At 41.0% G+C, this 20,734-nt stretch overlaps 1 protein-coding gene across 1 annotated transcript; it reads right to left on the reverse strand.

Moving 5' to 3' along the window:
- Positions 1 to 4,645: 4,645 nt before the first annotated feature.
- LOC115037493 (integrin beta-2-like) lies at positions 4,646 to 17,876 on the reverse strand. Its single transcript, XM_029496068.1, has 16 exons — positions 17,833 to 17,876; positions 16,477 to 16,528; positions 13,918 to 14,015; positions 13,212 to 13,407; positions 12,864 to 13,034; positions 12,274 to 12,512; positions 11,550 to 11,708; positions 11,157 to 11,252; positions 10,985 to 11,074; positions 10,747 to 10,884; positions 10,369 to 10,562; positions 9,482 to 9,714; positions 7,810 to 8,029; positions 7,459 to 7,673; positions 6,983 to 7,149; positions 4,646 to 5,853 (listed from the first exon to the last, which is right to left on the reverse strand). The coding sequence occupies exons 2-16, from the start codon at positions 16,523 to 16,525 to the stop codon at positions 5,788 to 5,790; spliced, it is 2,331 nt and encodes a 776-aa protein (XP_029351928.1). The 5' UTR covers positions 16,526 to 16,528; positions 17,833 to 17,876; the 3' UTR covers positions 4,646 to 5,787.
- Positions 17,877 to 20,734: the final 2,858 nt, after the last annotated feature.

Raw genomic sequence — 20,734 nt, forward strand, 5'->3', positions numbered from 1 at the left:
CTGCTCTATATGTTAAGTGCCTTGATGTAACTTTGTTATGATTTGGCGCTATACAAATAAATCTGATTTGATTTGATTTGATAATATCCTTAAAGCGTCAGGGCTCTGGATCCTATCAGGAAAGTGTTCATTCAACTCTCTGTCATTCGATTGTTTATTTGGGTACTCGTCTGGGGGAAATACAGACTGGTTGTCCATCATTTCCTCTGTTGTATCCTCTGAAATGGCTACTAAAGATGCAGATGAGTGGTCTAATGACAGCCTGCAAACCTGCAGGTGGTTGCTGTCATTGTTGCTCTGTTGTATTACACCTGCTTTCAAAGAGTAGAGACTGGCTGCTAGAATCCCTAACCCTAACCCTACAAAACCAGGGTCCTGTGCTGCTGGAGGCAAAACTGGGTTCAGTGGTTCTCTGAACCAAGAAGATTCATGTTCTATGAGGTTGCCGTTCACAGAAGGTAGGGCTTCACCACCTGCGTCAAATGCTTCATCATCTGGCCTCATTTCAGAATTTAAAGAAGATTCTGGTTTGCATTTGGCACCATTGTCATTGTCTTCACCATGCCTGACATTTGATTCCTTCCTGGGAGAATTGCTTCAGGTAATAGGGATCATTAAAGGTGTTGCATGTTGCATCCAGATGGAGGCTCCTTAGAGGGAGTAAGATCAAGGCATTGGGGACACTCACACAGAGGTAATTGTCAAAGCAAGTTGCCATGTACTCTTATCTTTGTTTGCTGTGTTGAATCCACTTTATTAATTTCTCTTGAACTATTTCACAGGTGGTGATCAATAATGAAGAGATACTTCATTATTCAGAGGTACCTTTGGGAGTAGATGTCAGGTTTAAGCCACCTAGAACATTATTAAACACACAGGGAAGAAAGACAAGGGACAACAGCGCTCATTTTACTTGCAAGGAGAACAGACAGATATGCTCAGTTACATTCTCTACCTGCTCTGACGTATCTCTTCTGTTCTCCCATATTTATTTCCTTAGGGTGGTCCCTAGTTACATGGTGTTGCAGCTCTAAAGGGTGGGGAAACACACAGCTGCAACATAGTAGATAGATGCTTATTGTGTAATCATATTCAAGGTACAACTTTGAAACATGACACACCAAACACCGTGAGAAGCTAGTTCATAACCGAAGTAATCTTGTTTCTGCCTCCTCCCTGTCTTCATGTTCCTCTTCGAAGGTCGTTGCTTATCTTCAGAGGTATGAGCTCAGCTCCTGTAAGAAAAACACAAGTTTCTGCATTCTTGCAGGGTTAGTAAAAGTAGAGCAATACTGTAATAATCACTTTATGTACATTTATTCTAACAGTAGACATCTTAATAATCAAATTAAGAATTTAATTTAAAATTTAAATTCATCTTTTAAATTAGAAACAATTAAGTTACTTGCTCATTAATGTCACAGGGAGAGGACATTGTGCAACCCTCCTGTGTTGGCGGCACCATCAACCGCCCACTAGTGTCAGTGTTTTCTTTGTTCATATTTTAGGGTTACATATAGGGGTGTAACAATTAATGGATTCACTGATTAATTGATCTATATTCTTGTGATCGAATTGCATCAATCTGTGCCAGGCAAATTGGCATTCCGGATGACACATATCAATTAAAATTGTTTGAAATTGTAAAGAATCGATTTTCATTGTTATTTGGAAACTGCACATTGGATTTAAGCACAATAATTTTGTTTGTTTGTTTTTAGCACTTTAGACACATTAGACATTACTTGATTCAGTCTGCATGTCTGTGACGTCATCGTCATGCGCCAACTGCAGTGCAAAGCTCAGAACGACAACAAAATGCAGCATGGCAGAGGAGACGGCGAGAAAGAAATTTGTAAAATGTAGAAGCCAAATAAAAAACCACAGAAACATGACAAATCTTTCCAACCATCTACTAACTACTAAGGTCCATGCACCTCTCCTGAAGAAATGTTGGTTGTGGTTATTTTTGAGATTAAAACGGTATTATTTTTATGTTGAAAACAACAGCAAGTAGCAAGTAAACCTACTGTTAATTCAACCTGAAGAAATGTTGGTTGCACTTTATTGTGTATTGTTTATATTGAAAATGAGAGCAGAAGGTTAACCTTCTGGTTGCACTTCATTCAAATAAAAGGTCAATATATTTGCCATTGATTGTTGTTTGCTTGTTTATAATATCCATAATTAACATGCTGTATCATTAATTTAACATACCTCTTTGTTTCTCGCCTAGCTCCTCTGGTAAAGGCCCGAAGCCGCCTCTTCTTATTAATATTCTTGTTGGGGTTGTTGGTTGTTGGCAAAAAATGTGAAGGTGCATTACTGCCACGGACTGGTATGGAGTGTGGACTGAGATGATTATTTTGTCATTCTATGTCATTCTAAAATTAAATAAAGCAAAATTATATTATTTTAAGCAGTCCAATTCTTCTAAGATTTTGTAGCAAAGCGTCATAGCATTTTTCACTTGATACTCTCTGTAGAGTGTCATTTAAATCTAACCTCAGCTTCTGTTTTGGCTCAAAATCAGATATTTTCTTTCCTCCTTTGTACAGTACAGTATGGCATGTTCTACTGTTTCCTGCTGATCACAATAGTCACATTTTCCTGATGCATGCTTCTTTATTTTATACAGTGTGCTGTTAAGTCCTGAATGACCAAATCTTAACCTTGTTATTATTGTTTCCTGTCTGCAGGCTCTTGCTGTCTCTCTTGTAATTCCAACTCTTCTTTGAATTCTATAAAACCATCTGCCTGTTCTTTCTTCTTTCCACTGCTTTTGCCACCTTTCTTCTAAAAAGCCCCGAAGCCAGCTCAAGCTGGCCCTTTAAAGACAGCCCACAGGAAGTGGGACGCAGCCAGCAGGAGATGGAAGGAAGGGGAAACTGCAGCCACAATTCCCTTAAAATTTCTTTCATTGTATTTATAGTTATTTTTCTTTATGGTTCAGTTTCACTGATGTTTGTTATATTTAGTTACTTTAAATGATTTTAGAAGTTTCCTCTTGATTTTTAATAGTTAATTGAGTCTTCCCCTGTGTATGTGTCTTGGACTAGTCCACCGGTGTGTTAATTGTCTGGTGAGGGCCCTTTATTAAAAACCATCTAGAACTGAATAATAAGAAAAAAGAGCTGGAGATTGAGCAACTGGAGTATGAGGGGAAAAAGGCACTGCAGTAAATGGTACTTCAAAATATTTTGGAAAACATGACTGACATTTTACACTTATGGCTTTTCTTTTCCCAGAAAAGGCAGGCACTTTAATAAATAAAACACATCCTGTGATTTTTTTTTATTTTTTATTTTATTTTACTTTTTGGATGAAAAGCTGCTGCTGATGGTTGCTTTACTATAAGTGCATGGCTTGGGTTGCATTACTTAGCTGAGGGAATACGTTACATCTGTAATCTTCAACCATATGAGAAACTGTATCGCTCATAGAGAATATCATCAGAAAAGCCAAAGGATCACTCTAGTCTTGAAAAACTCTCTCCCTTCGAAGAGCACCTCTAAAAATTCGGGCACCTAAATCTACTGGATTTTCCAAAAACAGTGAGTCCATGTTCAAGGGCAGCACTTTTTATAGCTGACTTTCAGATGAAACTCGGAACATAACCTGGTCCAAGTTATGTTTGCAACATAAGTTACCACTGTGATCTAGCCAGCTTAAAAGAGAGCCACCTTCATGACACGGAAAAGTCTGGTTTTATCAAATCAGATTTATTTATATAGTGCCAAATCATAACAAAGTTACATCAAGGCACTTTACATATAGAGCAGGTCTAGACCAAACTCTTTATAAAATTATTTAAAGAGACCCAACAGATCCCCCGATGAGCAAGCACTTGATGACAGTGGCAAGGAAAAACTTCCTTTAAGAGGCAGAAACCTCGGGCAGAACCAGGTTTGGGGGGGTGGCTATCTGCCTCAACTGGTTGGGTTGAGAGAGGGAGAGAAAGAGGATAAATTCTCAACATACGTTTATGTTTTGGGTATGGGTATGTTTACGCTCAACATACCTTGCTAACACACTAATCTCGCTTTGTAGTACACCCCTCTGGTTTCGACCAAACAGAGTTCAGGTGGGAACAGTTGGCTGACTGTTTCCATCAAATACAACCACTACAAATAGTATTTCAAACTAAAACTGTTAAATTTGATCACTGCCTCAGATTTGATTTTATGGTAGTGTAGAAGAGTGGTCCCCAACCCCTGGGCCGTGGACCAGTACCGGTCCGTTGTGGCCCGGGTCTTTTGAACCGGGCCACACATAAAAAATAAATACCTTTATTAACATTATGTTTTATTTATTATCTTAATCTGAACTATGTTTTATTTTGAAAAATGACTGGATTCTCTCCCTTACATCTCCATCTATGACTCACTCTTGACGCATGTCAAAATGCTTGTCTTGGTCATGTGATACATTACTGCTAAAATTAAACCCACTAGCTAGTGAAATTATTAAAAAAGGACAGTTTCTTTGTGAAGGGAAAAGACCCAGTGAGGAGACAGAAGAAGAGCCTGCGACTTCCATGACAAAGAAAGTTGCATTTAGGTTCGGGGTTAGGGGGCAGAGAGGATGTTACTCATGGTATGTTGTTAGCGCGATGTTACGAGGACGCTGCTAATCAAGTTGCATATGAGTGCACAGTGGATTTACATTTATTATGAGATTTAGAAAATAGCAGTTTTTATGCCCATCGTATCATTTCATTTTGTTGCATTTATCCACCAGACCTTGAAGGCCGGTCCGTGGAAATATTGTCTGACATTAAATTGGTCTGTGACGCAAAAAATATTGGGGACCACTGGTGTAGAAAGAACCTGACCTGCATGAGAATAACATTCAAACTGCAGACTTTTTATAATGTGCCTTGCGAAGAGAACTGAAGATACGCTCACTGTAGGTTGTCATACATTGATATACTTTGCCTATTCTATACAGGCTCCACCGCTGTAACCTTTTTGTACATCATAATTTGTGCAACATTGAAATATGACATCTTTTAAAAGCAATGAAAAAGCATTATGTTCATGTCAAATATTTCATCAACTCTAATCTATTCGTTACCAAACATTCATTTAAATCCATAGTTTTCATAGGGACAGAAAAGACAGATAGACTGAATAATTTGAGGAAACTGAAAATCCTGCTGCTGTGAAGCCTGAACAGGGGCATGTGAACAATGTGACCAGAGTTAAGGGCTGTCCACACCAAGATATAACGATAAATATATAGTTCTAAAAGTTGTTCTTAACCCAAGTGAATCCACACTACAACTATAACAACAACGATAGTGGTGGACGATATTGTTTGTTCACTTTCAGAGTGATTTGATGAATGATAAAAACACTGACAGCTAATCAAAATCCATCAAGAATGACAGGTTGGGTTCACGTCAATACATCACTCACACACTCATTCAACATGGTGGACGACATAGTAGAGAGGCTTATCATTGAGGTCCAAAAAAATCTAGCTCTGTATGACAAGAATGTCGGGCTGTATAAAGATAGGGACATCTGGGACGGAATCGGGCGCACCCTTGGAATAATGCGCAGAGCACTCAGTGTGCTTGGCGTAACCTAGCAACACAACAATGTCGTTCATTGGTGTGGATGCTAGCATTTTATCGTTATAGCTATAGTTCTTGGTGTGGATGGCCCTTTAGACCTGGATTCAGAATTGTGACTCTGGTAGCTGAGAGTAGGCATGTAGAAGATACTGGCATGTAGCTATCACAATGTTTCTCATACAAGTGAACAGCTGCAGTTGCACCCCTCACTCTCCTGTAAAGGTGGGGTTGGCTACAGTGGTGGTGGCTGTCTGGAACAGTGGGTTTTCAGCCTGTAAACAGAGAACAAAGAAAGATTCTTCTCATGATCAGTCATGGCAGGTGCTTTCATTGTGCGTTAAACAGATAGCTGAATGATTTGCATCAATAGGTGAATACTCTCAGCTCTGATTCATCAATGCTACTTTAAGTTCAGAATTGCTGATTTAAATAATTTTTGATGAGGGTCGAGCATATGTTACAATATTTATCATTTATTTACAACTGTTTTCTAAAAATGTGACTGTAACTGTGACTATAACTATCGGTGTGACTGCAGTTGCGGTTGGTACTGTGACTGTAACCTAGTCTTGGATGTAACTGTACGATTGTAGTTGTGGTTATGACTGTAGGTTTGGCCATGGCTGCAACTGAAACTGTAACTCTCAATGTGACTGTAGTTGTGGTTGTGGCTGTGACTCTGACTGTGACCAAGCAGTGAATGTGACTCAGTGTGACTGTAGTTCTGGTTGTGAGTGCAGCTGTAGTGTGACTCCTGCTGATGGTAACACAGCTCTCATGTCTGATAAAAGTATCACCGACATTTTTTGGTGATTGTTTCAATAAATGTGCAGGCACATCATAGACTTTTTCTCTTTATGGCTACAGCTACAGCAGATGCTGTGTTATGAACAGCATATCCGTTTCCAGGTCGCGGGGGGTGCTGGAGCCAATCCCAGCTCACACTGGGTGAGTGTGGGTTACAACCTGAACAGGTCACCAGTCCATCGCAGGGCCAACACACAGAGACAAACAACCACTCATACTCAGATTTATGGGCAATTTGGAGACACCAATTAACCTACAGTAAACATGCATGTCCTTGGATGGTGGGAGGAAATCGGAGTACCTGTAGGAAACCCATGCAAGCATGGGGCGAACATGCAAACTCCCCACAGAAAGGCCCCAGGGCCAGTAACCGAACCAGCAACCTTCTTGATGTGGAGCAAGAGTGCTAGCCACTATTCCACTGTTCTGCCCCTTGTGTAATTTAGTTTTTAATTAATCATCTAAGATCTGGACCTGAGACTAATTAGTCAGATTAACAATCGTGGTAATGTGAGCCATGGTCGCTGGCAGAAATATTTCTGCCAGTTCTGGATTTGTTGTAATGATGAGATGGTATCAGTGACAGTGTCTCACCTTGGCCCACTTTGCCTTCTTTTTTTCATTTTCAAATTTCCTGAACTCTTTCAAGTCGTTGATATAGATCAGTAGCTTGATGAGCATCAGCAGCAATATTCCAATGAGAGCCACAGCTGCGATAGCGCCTGCAATTATGGGTATGACACTGGGAGGTTCTGGACAGTCTGGAGGAAGAATTATAGACAGTACAAGCTTTTACATGTTTGGAGAATGTGACTGCTGACACAATTCATGTTCTCTTAGAAACATCTGAAATAGACTGCAGATTTAGCATCACAATCAGGTCAATGTGTCCAGACACAGAATATCCTATCTGCATCAGTTCTTCATTGTTCAGTGATATGCAGTCCTCTTTGTGCTCATTGCACAGGTGTGGAGTGTTCTATGTGTCTCCTGTGTCTTGTGACATTATCTAGGATGATCCCCCCCACCCCTACAGGTTAGAGCAGACATAAACTCTGGGTGCAGCTGACCTCTCTGCATCAGGACCTCGGCCCTGTAGTTGTCCACTCCAACCAGCTGCTCCAAGGAGAATTTGATCCAGCATCCCTGGGAATCCTTCAGCTTGCATGGCTCCTTTGAGATGGTGAACTTCTCCACCTTCTCATAGTAGATACTACTGTTACAGGCCAAACTGCAGTTCTTTTGGTAGGGACCAGAGTCAAAGCCCAGACACTCAATGCAGCTCCTAAGGCAAGATGGACAGCAATCTTTTAGCATGTTTTAGTCAGCAGGGGACAAGCTGCATTCATTCTTGAGCAAAAACTTTTACTGTCAATTTATAGACAGTTTCTCAGCTAATAACAGTAAAGTCAAATCCTTACAGTTTTGCTGGACATGGGTCAGGGCAGCCAAGGCACTGCTTGCATTGTAGGGGCTGGTATCCTTCGTTACACTCACAGCGGTTGCACTTACAGATCCCTCTGCCATAGCACACACTGCCGTTGGCTGTCTGACAGCCCTCCCTGGACACCATGCACTGACAGGCCGAACCCTCATACCCAGGAAAGCATTCACACGTACCACATTTGCACCTACCATTACCTGCAGGAAAGAGATACTTCTGCTTTACACAGATGTGTGTAAAATGTAGGGGTGTAGCAGATACACAGATGTACAGTGTATTCCAAATTATTATGCAAATATGATTTCATTAAAACAAACATTTGAATTTTAGTTTTCAGTTATTGTTCTCAGTTGTGCTGCTTCTTTTGCCAGTTTGTATCACTGACATCAATCTCACACAGGTTTGGGAATTAGTTTGCCAGTTGAGGCTAATTAAAGGAAACCCCTTAAAGAGTTTTTTCCCAAATTATTCACAAAGTCACAGGTTGAATGCAATATGGGGAAACAGAAAGATCTTTCTCCAAATGAAATGGATGGAGTTCTGGATGGTTAGTGGATGGCCACCATTTCCCCACAGTGCTTCACCAACAGCATGGAGGTAGTGGAATGATGTTTTGGGCTGGAATCCTAGGAAGTGAGTTGGTAGGCCCCTCTAAGGTGCCTTAAGGTATCAAAATTACTTTAAAAATATATTGAATTCCTAGTAGCCCATTTCCTGCAATGGTATTAAAAGTAAAACCATGCCTTCTGCAGTAAAATCATTTTCATGCAAGACAATGCCCCATCCCATGAGACCTTGGCTGCTGTGGGTATAAAGGGAGAAAAAAATCATGATGTGGCCACCATCATCCCCTAACCTCAACTCTATTGATAACATGTGGAACATCCTTAAAAGGAAGCTCTATGAGGGTGAACAGCAGTTTGTCTAAAAAAAAAAAGACAGCTCTGGGAAACAATCTGTCATCCTCAAAGTTTCCTTTGCACAAACTAGACATGGAATCCTAAATTCAATGAATGAGAGAGTTGATAAGGTGATATCAAAGAAAAAACAAACGGGTAATTAGAAACTATCTTTTACAAACTATTATATGTTTTGAAAATCTGTTTTGCATAATAATTTGGAACACTGCATTTGAAGTCATTTAGCAAAAATTGCCATTCTCATCATTGGTAACTTTCTTTCATAAAATCCAGATTGTAATGCAATTGTTGAGGAATTAAAGATGCTATTAACTGCCAATTACGTAAACTATTTGGGAAAAGCTGGACAAAAACCGTACATATGCATAATAATTTGGAACACAGTGTATATCTGCTAAACACCTACTCTCAGCTGTTGGTTGTTCATTGCTGAGGGAAGTCAAATTTCTGAATCCTGGTCTTACTTAGTTCACTTTGTTTACATGCCCCAACTTCACAGCTGCAAGTTTTCAGTTTTCTCAATCATTGAGTCTGTCTCATCTCTTCTCTCCCTATGAAGACTATAACGTTTAATGAATGACAGGTAATGAATAGATAAAATGTCTTGTCTTTGTTTAAGGAGAAATGTCAAAGCAGGTCACAAGGGTGATGTCCCCCTCCTGTTTTATAATCCGGAAACAATGATGAACAAGGTCTCAGGTCTCAGTAGTAAGGGGAGTAAAACTCTACCTCCACACAGTTTATTCTGGAACTTCTCGCAGTGTTCATCATCACACTCGCAGAAGTCACCACGGTAACTGTTCCCGCTCTCTGTGCTGTGGCACTGGCATCTGCCACACACACAGTCTCCTCGACCCTCACACTCGGTGCCATTCATCCTTCGACAGGAAGCTCTGAGGGAGCTGTCATCTTTGTCTCCAATGGCACAGTCGCAGAATTGACCCACAAAACCATCATTGCACCTGGAGCGAGGACATATTATAGAGGACTAGGAAACGCACCATTTGAAGCCAAGGGCACTCCTCCCTCTACATGACACCTCTTCCTTTATTATTTTCTTTTGGTCTCCTCCATCATTTCTTTCCTTACACTAGTAAACTTGCCCCTTAGGTCATTGAGTGCTGCTTGTGTTTGCAGATTAAACATGAATGAAAAATGCTGATGCTTAAAGAGAAAAAATAAACACATTATATATCCTGTTTTCTAAGATGATAGTGAAAATTCACAGTTTGGTGGCTTCATGAATTGTTGGTTTATGGGATTGTGTTGCTACACAGACATGCAGCCCTCATCTGTGTTTAATTCCTTCAATTTTTGGGGTGCTCTTACATGCTGGGTATGGAGGAACAAACCGAATGTATCTCTGAAAGAATCAAAATGATTGCAAGTGGTTATCTAGCTGTTGCTCCAGTGCATCAGAGGATATTTAAAACTGCAGAATCATCTCCATCCTGAAATTCTAGAGTCTTAAAGTCAAAAATATTAATCGTTATATCTGTTGTGCTTGCAGATGCTGACAGAGACAGGCTGCCCTCAAATCATTTTAGAATAACATGGTTCATTTCATGCAGAAATCCTGTTTGAAATGATTAAATGAAACAGGCAGTGAAGCTTACCTGCAAATACCACAGCTGACACTTCCCTTTCCCTTGCAGTGTGTATGGTGTTCGTCAGTAGGGTCCTCACATTTACACATGCACTCCGCAGATATGCTCACTGTCAGTGTATCTTTTACGCCAAGGGGTCTGATGGTGAAAGACTTCTTCCCTTCCATACATGAGAATGCAGTCACAGTAATATTAAAAGAGATCTATAGAGGGAAGCGGGGGTTGAGTAATCAGACATAGATGTTGTATACTTTACAAGATCTAATGCAAATAATGCAAATCATTTTCAGTGTTATATGACTTTCCCAGCATGGGGAGCACCAAACTGAAACTATGTGCAGCTGTATGTGGACATCACCATCAAGATACAAAGATACTTGAACTGACCTCTTGTTCTTCATGCACATCATCACAAATGCCCTCACTGTCCCTTTCTTTGACTGGTTTGGGACATACTGGGGTATAGACAATATGGACATTGTCAGGGAGATTATCATGGGTCAGAGTCACTTTGGAGGACAACCGCTGTCACGGAGCAAATGTTGGAGAAGATTTTAGACAAAAAACAATCTAATGTGTACATAAATAGAAACCCAGGCAAACATGTCACTAACTCACTGCTTACATTATAGGCATCCTTAATCAACTTAACAACATTCTTGGAATCTGATGACAGAACTTGCACCTCTGATTTTGGAATCATTGCAGAGAGTTCCTGAGAACAAATAAGGTGAAAAAAATCATTCAGAATAAATCTCAAATCGTCATGTGTGAAATGAAAATCAACTGTCACTCACCTTATATACTGACACCACATTTTCTGTCACCGCAAATATTGGCTGAATGTTGTTTTTTTCCAGCTGGGTGGCGAGTTGCCCTACAGATGGGTAGTCCTGTAGACAGCATGAGTCAAAATGTGTCATGAACTATGTGAGATGTGAAGTCCTGAACCAAACTCATACAGAGTAGTGACAGGAAGATGTGGCTGTTTTCAGAGCTTTGAGCAATGACAGTGTTTAAAAGATGGACATCATCACAGCTCCTAAAACATCTCCATTGCCCCAGGTACCTGGCTGCAGGCCTTCTCTGCCCCCTGCATGTTACTCGGTGAGTCATAGAAATGTCCATTTCTGACGCTTCTGTTTTTATCTTTTGATACAAACAGTTTCCTCTTTTGAGTCTACACTCACCATCTCACTGCTCTTTGTGTAAAGGTTGTTTTCTATGTGGCACTCTTCACTGTTGGGCTCCAGTATACCAGCCAGTTTTCCATCTCCAGCCATGTGGAAACCAGCATCAGTGGTTAAGACGATCAGCCGAGTGCTACTGTTCCTCCATCCTATTTTGTCCTAAACAACATGTGTTTGGAACCATTTCAGCAAAGTCAACTTCAAAGCTTTTAAACTTAAAAAATAGTATTTATATATACCAGATACATCACAGAAAGACGATATCTGATGATTTCAACAATCTGCTCTGAGGAGCTGATGGCAGACATGTTTGTTAACCTGGACACCTGGACCTGGGCCACCACAACACTTGTGTCTTCCCCACATGTCCACATGCAGCATGTCCTTTGATGGACTGGTGTCATGTCGGCAGTGTTGTGAACCTTTTGCCTAACCACTGTGGTGAAGAGTAGGGTGACTAGTCTGTCTGCCTACTGACCCTCACCTCTGCTGATTAAATATGGTTGGGAAGGAGAATATGGGGAGTGACCCGCTGACTGAAAGACATCATTAATGACCTAATATCATCTATGGCATTAAACACCACTTTTTTCGAGACTGATGTACTTTTAGTCTTGTAGCTGAAGATGTTATGACTTATTTATAACCCTGACCATTACCCAAAACTCGAATTGAACTTCTGGATATGCTCTGCTCTAATAACAAAGCTCAGGTTATGTCTTACCCCACATACAGCAGCCTGCATCATGGCGTCCAGACTTCCCTCAGGAGAGTCCAGGTTGCCAGAGATCGACTGCTGACTCACTTTTGCTTTGAACTCAGTCATATTTGAAGTTAGAGGGAGCACATGTCTATAGCCGAAGGCCGCCTGACACTGCTGCTCATCCTCATCATCACAAGGCTTCTGCAGTTTCTTCACATTGGTGTAGGGAAGGACTGTCTTATCAACAAAGGCACCAAAACCTGTTGTCATAGAAGTGGCTGTTGGTGATTTTGTAAGTTAAGAACATAGATGCACTGTATGTTTGCTTTTTATTTTTCCATGGCAAATTCTCTTCTTTTGTTCTTGATCTCTTCATCCCTCTACCAAGTACCCCCTTCCTCTCCTTCACACTTACTCTCACTGTGTCTCACAACTCCATAAAGAGTTTGGTCTAGACCTTGTTATGATTTGTATTTGAATTGATATTACAGCATCTGTCAGGCTTTGCCGCTTCTGTCACTATACTTTTTCATGTATGACTTCAGTGCAATCTGGAACTGCTGTTTTGCTGCATTCCACAGTTATAAACATTAAGATTACAGCCTTGTTACCTATTTGAGCATGTTGAGTGATTCTATTCAGAGCTTGGAAGAGATCTTGTCCCAGTTCTTTCACATTCTTCAAGTCATCCTTCATAGAATAGGACAAGTCCATCAGGTAATACAGATCAACTGGGTACCCCTGCACTCTCTTAAAGGTCACAGTAAATGATTGTGGAAGCCCTGCACACACAAGAGAAAAACAAACTGATTAATTAAATGAGAATTACAGAGATCCGTTCCAGATAAGAACCTGCAGGGCACCAGCAGAAGCACTAGTAGTTTCTGTTTTCACTCAAAACACCCTTGACCATGTAGTGCTGTAAGATTCAAAACTCAGCATTTACAGATCCCACTAACCGGGCCGCAGACTCAGAGTGATCTTCTGAGGTCTCAGCTGGATTGGCTCTTGCTGGATGAAGGACTGAGCCAACTCATCATCCTTGTTGATGATCAGACTGTTGGTGGGGGATACAATGTCTTTGCAGCCCCTTGTAATCAGCTGAGCTTTGGTGTCACAGCGAGTGGCTTCCTGTTCGCCTGCTTTTATGAAATTCTATACAAACACATATGAACAGAAGTAACGTGTACTTGATCATTATGTTCAGTTATCTTTGACACCTTCCTTACCTTTATCTTTCCTGTCGTTGTTTCATCTGATACGGTCAAGATTAGTTATTCCTTGGCAAATGTCTACTGATCCACTTTGAGGCTCAAACAGGTTGAAGATTATATGGATCTGTTGCGTTTAGAGTATCAAGTCTAACATTCATAATAGAGAGGCCTGGCCCTTTCTGCTCTGAGATGAATGAGCAGGACAATGTTGCACAATGTGAAGAATCAACCACTGAGTTAGCATTAATGTTCAACAAGACTTAGACAACAGTGTCAATCAAAAGTATTTTAGAACAGCTTCCTATGCTGTTTTCAGTAGTATTACATGTACATATACAAGCACAGACCGCAGCTGATGTCACACCTTGAACAGCTCAGTGACTAGGGTGATGTGTGTAATTTACTTGGTGTATTGACTGTGGCCCTTGTTAGTACAAACAGATTATCTCACCAGCTCTTGGCACCACACACAGTACGGTCCCGATCTGATGCAGTCATCACACGAGTTGATCACTGTCTTCACACACACTTCCTCTCTTTGACAAAATCCTGCCAAAGAAACAAACTCTTAAAGAAAGGATATGCTAAACTCCTGTAGTTGGTCAGGTTTTGCTTTCAGGTAAGAGTGAGAGATGTGTATCTTCAGAAGAAACTGAGTCAAGGATTTTGGTTTGTGACAAAGTAGGTGAGAAAACACAATTTGTCCCTATATTTATTAATTTCTTAGCCGGAAGTTAATTTTCTCACTTGTTTTTACTTACCATACCCACCATGTGTTCCAGGGACAAAAGGAGGAAGCAGCTGATAACTTCCTTTATTTATACCTTTGACAACATTATTGATGTCATTAGGTTATAGAACAGGTATTGGGGGAGATAGATTACTGTAATTTCCGGACTATAGAGCGCACCTGAATATAAGCTAAATTTAAAGAGAAAAACAGTTTTGTACATATATAGGCTGCACTTGTTTATAAGCTGCAGGTGTTGGAAATATGGGAGGAAATGGCATATGGCAGGAATAATGTTACACAGAAAGATTTAGCCTTTTTGCCAGATCAATCAACTTTAACTTGAAGGCTGCATTATATGCATTGCTTCGTGTGTTTTCCATGATTAGGGTATGTACATGAAGCGCAAAAATAAACGACTGATCTGAAGAAGTTCGTGTGGGTGCGTCAAACAATTTCATTGGTCCATTGTAACCTCTTCAGTAATTTCATTGGTCTGATGTGACGCTATATATATTGGTGGCATGAAGTTCGTTACCTGTAAAAATCCATAAATTAGCTGCATAGTTGTTTAAACTGCAGGGTTCAAAGTGTGTGAAAAAGTAGCGCCTTATAATCTGGAAATTATGGTATTTGATGTGATGTCCCATTACCATTTTATATGGTAAGATGTAGGTGTGTGTTTTAACAGCAAATTAGTGAACACAAATAACTTTTACTTTTCTGTTGCCAAAAGAGACAGCCCTTATCACAGGATGGAGCAGCCCTGATAAATGGGCCTATATAAGCAATTGGGTTTAACTGACAGGGAAGCCATGGGTTGCTTTTTGTCTTTTTGTGACTTGGATGCCCCTTTTTCTTTCTAATCAAAACACCTTTTACTACCTGGACATTGTTTCCTACTCTGCCTCCTATCAACATCCGTCCACTTGTGGTCAGGCTCCCACTACAGGGTTAAATTTAGATTAATTTCATGATTCAATGATTCAACTACCCCTAACCCTAACCCTCTTTTCAATCCTTTTTTTGCTTCTTTTGGCACAGATGGTTCTGACATTTTTAGACAAGTCTAGTATTATCTGGTCTAGTATCACTGGTTTCATGCCAGGATAACTCATTTAATTTTTTCATTCTTATTAAATAAGTTGATCTGCATGGGGTCATGATTAATTTCATTCCCATCAGTTTTTTAAAATTTACCACACAAAGGCACTATTGTTAAAGTGGGCCTTATTGTCAAAGTGTCCTCGCCACTACCCTGCCTGTACACACTGTATGGAAGGCATAAATTTTTTCATGGAAATGCAGCCTTATTTAATTTAATGGTTATAAATACCACTCTGTGGTCATTTCCAAGGGATTTCATATGGTAAAATAATTTTGATGGTCAGATAGTTGTTTTTCCCATCTCATTTTTTTTAATCCCTCACTAAGTCTGTTATTAATGCAGGGCAACTAACCCTAACCCTTTCAATGAAGCAAGAGGGGATTCAGTTCAGTTAGTGTGTCAGGGTGTCTTGTAACTGGTTGCAGACTGAAATTGGAGGAGATTAACGTTGACTTGCTGCACCAACATGTGTGTGCTTTTTCCTCTTCAACACACCTGCAGGACATTGCATTGGTAACATCATCAGTTCCACCTGATTTTGGAAGGGCAACATCGCCATGCCATATTGACTGATGTCTGACTTCCAATCAAGATTGTGACACCCCTACTTGGGACCCATTTTTACCCTTCATGAGTTCAGACTTGCTGATGTCACATCAGCTGCTTCCTTTTATCTGACCAGGACCTTGTGATGAAGAGCCAAACCAGCTCCTGGCTCCACTAGCCTAATTACATGTTTTTGGTTCTGGGAGGCATAGTGGTTATCACTGTCACCCCACAAGAAAGTAGCGGATTCATTTAGTGGGCCCGGGTCCTTTCTGAGCGGAGCTTGCATGTTCTCCCTGTGCCTGTGCGGGTTTCTTCCAGGTACATCGGTTTTCTCCCACCGTCCAAAGACGTGCATGTTTAGGTTAATTTGTGACTCTAAATTGCCCTTAGGAATGAATGTGAATGTGAGTGTTTGTTCGTCTTGGTCTGCATGCGTTGGCCCTTTGATGGAGTGGCGACCTGTCTGGGGTGTACTCTGCCCTCGCCCAATATAAGATGGGTTTGGATAAAGCACCCCACCCACGATCCAGAAATGGATAAGCGGGAGAAGATGAATGAATGAATGAGTGAGTGAATGGTTCATATTGTTTGTCTCATGTTTTCTATCTCTCTGACTGCCTTACCCTGTCTGCCCATCACCAGGAGCAGGAGAAACGGCACACACTGAACCATTTTCTGAAGACACAAACAAAGAGAAAATTACAAAGGTGATGAAGTACATGAACGACATTGGAAACGACGACCTTATCCAGACACATGAAGGGCTTGACCAATCCACAACTCTGATTATTGAGTCCTGATGGGTGTGAACAGCATAGCATGAAGACTACCATCTATTATCAGGACCTGTGTTTAAATTCAGCGCTGTCACTCTAACTGCTTGTCTCTATGTCTGTCTGTCTTCCTGCCTGCTAGCCTGTCTGACTGTCTGTCTGTCTCTCTTTGAACTGTGTACTTGCAATTCAATGTTAACGCTTTGTGAGATATCTCATTACCAAAAATAAACCCTCACCCTATGATGTACATCAGATCTCAGGGCCACAGTCAGGAAGCCTAATGTGAGACCTCCATCTACCATGGTTCACACAATCGCCCACTGATGCTGAGCATGAACAGCAACTTCCTGTCAGTGTGCTAAGACCATAAAAGATGGCAGTGCTGGCTCGTCAAAACATCTCTGCTTCCTGTTTGTTGAACAAGAACAAGTCTGTGCCCCATGCATCTACACAACAAAACAACAGACATACCCCAGGCTGACAGTTAGGACAGCACAAAACATGTCATCTGAGAAGGTCATGTGTGGGTGGGGTTGTCATACTTTCTGTACCACATTCTCATGCTTTACCTCAACAAATGTATACTTGCAGCCTAATATATCTTAACACTGACAGGTGCCATAGTCCAGATCATCAACATTATTCACCTCATCTGTCAGTAATCATAATATAATAGCTGATTTGTGCATGTATGTCATAACTTGCTCTGTTGATTAAACGTCTTCAAGAGGAACTCCACACAGCGTAATTACACATTTGTATGTACAGAAACCAAATAGAAAATCATTCTTCTTCAAAATGTGTCTATGTGTCAGTTGTTCCGCCAAAAAACAAGAAGTCTGTCTTCCTCATTCAAATAATGAATTCCGAACTATAGCATACCAAATCCATCATGCTGAGCATTTATTCACATTTTTCACAATTTATCCTGCATTTTATCCATTATACCTATTATGATTTTATATTGTCTGTGTTATTCCTGCCACTGCAATACAGGCAGAGTACAATCGTAGGACAACATAACATCATGTAGTTTTCTACAAACTAGTTGATAATATGAACTTTTAAAGTGCATTTAGTTTTTTTTACCAGACTTTGTTTACAACTGATTGTATAAGAGCAACAATATAAAAAAATCTGCAAAGAAAATCAAAAGCAATAAAACAGGTTTACAAACTTAAACTAATTTTAAAGCAGACTTACCAGAAACAGGAAGATGCAACAGCTCTGTGGGGGAAAGCTGTGGTGAGCACTTTGCCGTTAGAAAAACTCCACCCTCCTAGCAGATGTATGACACAACACACAAAGCCTTGGGCTTGTGACACAGTGTTAGTCTGATATGAAGTCACTGATGTGACTCTTGTACCTGACTCACTCTTAGCAACTTTCTTGTCAAGGACACTTCATTTCACCCTTTGACAGTCTTAGGAGCATTGAGCTTCTCAATTGTTTCCCTTTTGAATCATAATTGAAAAAGTGTAGAAAAAGGAAAAATTTATTTCATAATGAAAGAAGAAGTTAGTGCTATTATAGTGTCCAATCTCCTATTCATCAAGCTGAGGCCCAGCCTGAATTTGGTATCCCGCAGTGGTGCGCAGCAGAGTTGCCTGGGCTTTCTTCCAGGTGAGGTGGCAACGGCGAACCAGAGCTTGGGCTGATGGGACGGAGACCTCCCCCTCAACATCAGGAAACAGCAGCTGCTGGTAGCCGTAGACACACTGGAAGGGTGACATGCCACTGCCACTGGGAGAGAAGTGTGGGCATACTTCACCCAGAAGAGCTGCCGGGACCAACTGGAAGGATTCTGGGAGGTGATACACCGCAGCGCTGTCTCCATCTCCTGGTTGTATCTCTCTCTTGGTCTGTGGGTGGAAGCCAGATGAGAGACTAACAGGTGCGCTGATTAGCCTGCAGAATTCTGTCCAGAAACACAAGGTGAACTGGGGACCCCTGCCTGACACAGCATCCTGGGGAAGTCCATGTAGCCGAAAAAGGTAAAACAGAACTGCCTCCACTGTTTCCCGAGTGGAGGGCAGCTTAGGCAGGGCAATAAAATGGGCCATGACTGTGAGGACCACTGTTTTATCCTCTGAGGGAGGCAACCCTGTGGCAAAGTCCATCGATATATGAGACCATGGCCAATGTGGAACAGGCAGGGGTCTCAGAAGTCCAGCTGGTGACCTTGCTGCGGGCACAGACAGGACAGGCAGAGACAAATTCTTGGGCAAGGGTTAGGTTGGGGGCTCGTTGTTTTTTATGAGCTGCTCTGGCACAGGTTGCTTGCTGAACTTTTGTAGTAATGTTTTTTTCCCATTTTTAGGGAGGAGAGAGAAAAAAAAGAGAGGAAGTTATGTTGTTTGGCAGAGATTATTTTTTTTATATACAATGTTTGAATAATTTTCCGTATCTCCGATTGTGTATTATTTTGAATTGTGTCTGGTATGGGTTTATAGTTAAGTGTATTGGATAATTGTCTATTAGTTTCAATTAAATTTTGCTGTCTATCCATAATGACCACTTTGGAGCCTTTATCGGCAGGTTTTATGATTATATTTGGATTCTTGATTAGATTCTTTAAAGCTATCTGTTCTGATTTTGGCAGACTATCTTTAATATCTGCTGGTGGTCGGAAGCAATTGAGTGTTTTCTGATCTTGTGCAATCAAATTTTGGATTCGTGGGTGAACTTGTCCAAGAGTGGGTTCCCATTGAGATGGATTTATGAAAGATTGAGAATTGTGATCGGGCTAATTATGGAAGTGATCTAGAATTTTGAGAAGTCTATGATAATTATGGATGTCCCTACGAAGCTATGTGTCTGCATTGGGGAACGTGGTACGAAAGATTTTGTATAAAGCTTTCAGTTGTTTTATTGAGGTTTGCACCAGGATAACTATCTATCTGAATATCCAGGTTATCATGCGGAGGAATGCAATTGAGATTTGAATCTCCGAGTAGGAGTATGGGTTTTCGAGGTTTGAATGACCAGTCCATCAATTTCCTGTACGGTCTGACCAAATGGTATGTTGGTTTATAGCTCTGTTTGATGGCAGGTACGTGAGAGGGAAGAGAAAGTGGATTTATCGGATTCTGGGAATCAGTCAAGGCATATGATGTGGTTACAAAGTAGTCTTTTATTGTTTCAGGGTGGTTAGACACATGGATTACATTTGCTTTATTTTGGATGGGCTCAGACCGGGAAGAGGGGAGACTTGTTGAGCGGCTGGTTTTTTGGATATGACTGGCAGGACTGGTGAAAGTTGTAGCACAGGCAGGTTGGATTCATTTAAATTTGAATCTGTCAAGGGTCTGGAGATCAGAGCCTTCACTCCCCTGTTTCCTGGAGCAGGGGAGTGAAGGCTGTCAGACGGGGACAGATACTTTGATACTATAAAGCTATAAATTAAACAATAAGAGAAAATATTTTAAGAGAGGCTCTAGGGATCTGGAGCATAGGGGATTAAGTGCTGTGCAAGGAGGGTTAGTAAAAAGTGCTAGAAGTTATAAATAACAAACAACAACATGCATAAACCTTCTTATGTACAATAATAGCATCAAATAGAAAAAAAAGGGGGGATGAGGGGGGTTTGGAGGCTTAATAAACATTGGGGTTCCATGTTCCCATAAATAAAACCTAGAGCAAGGATAAAATAAGTAAATAAAAGGAGGGAAACTTGTCTTAGTGGTGATGGATTTGAGCCCTGGTCACCGGGGTGGGAGACCTAGGTGTTAGCCTTTAGACCATGTCAGGGGTAAATGGGTGAGATTATATTTAATCATTGTCGGTTATTAAGGCCCCCCGGCACAGTGGTCCCGGGTTAGGGAAAAGGTTAAATGATCCGTGCACGCTCCATCCAATCCCGCGTAGTGCCACTCCTAGCCCTCATTGAGACCATGTGGGTATGAAGTGCTTAATTTAATAATCCAGGCCCTCTCAGTCCTCTGTCTCTGGGCCCTGGTCCATTTGGAGTCACATTGGAGGACAGAGGCCTGCACTGAATGCCAACCGTGCTGTATGAAGTGTTTAACAAGCGGAGTCTGGATGTCTTTCCTCTTTAAAATATTGTATCTATGTTGTGTGAACCTGGTTGCAATTGTGTTTCCGG

Source organism: Echeneis naucrates, chromosome 24, assembly GCF_900963305.1.
Source record: "Echeneis naucrates chromosome 24, fEcheNa1.1, whole genome shotgun sequence".
Taxonomy (NCBI): Eukaryota; Metazoa; Chordata; class Actinopteri; order Carangiformes; family Echeneidae; genus Echeneis; species Echeneis naucrates.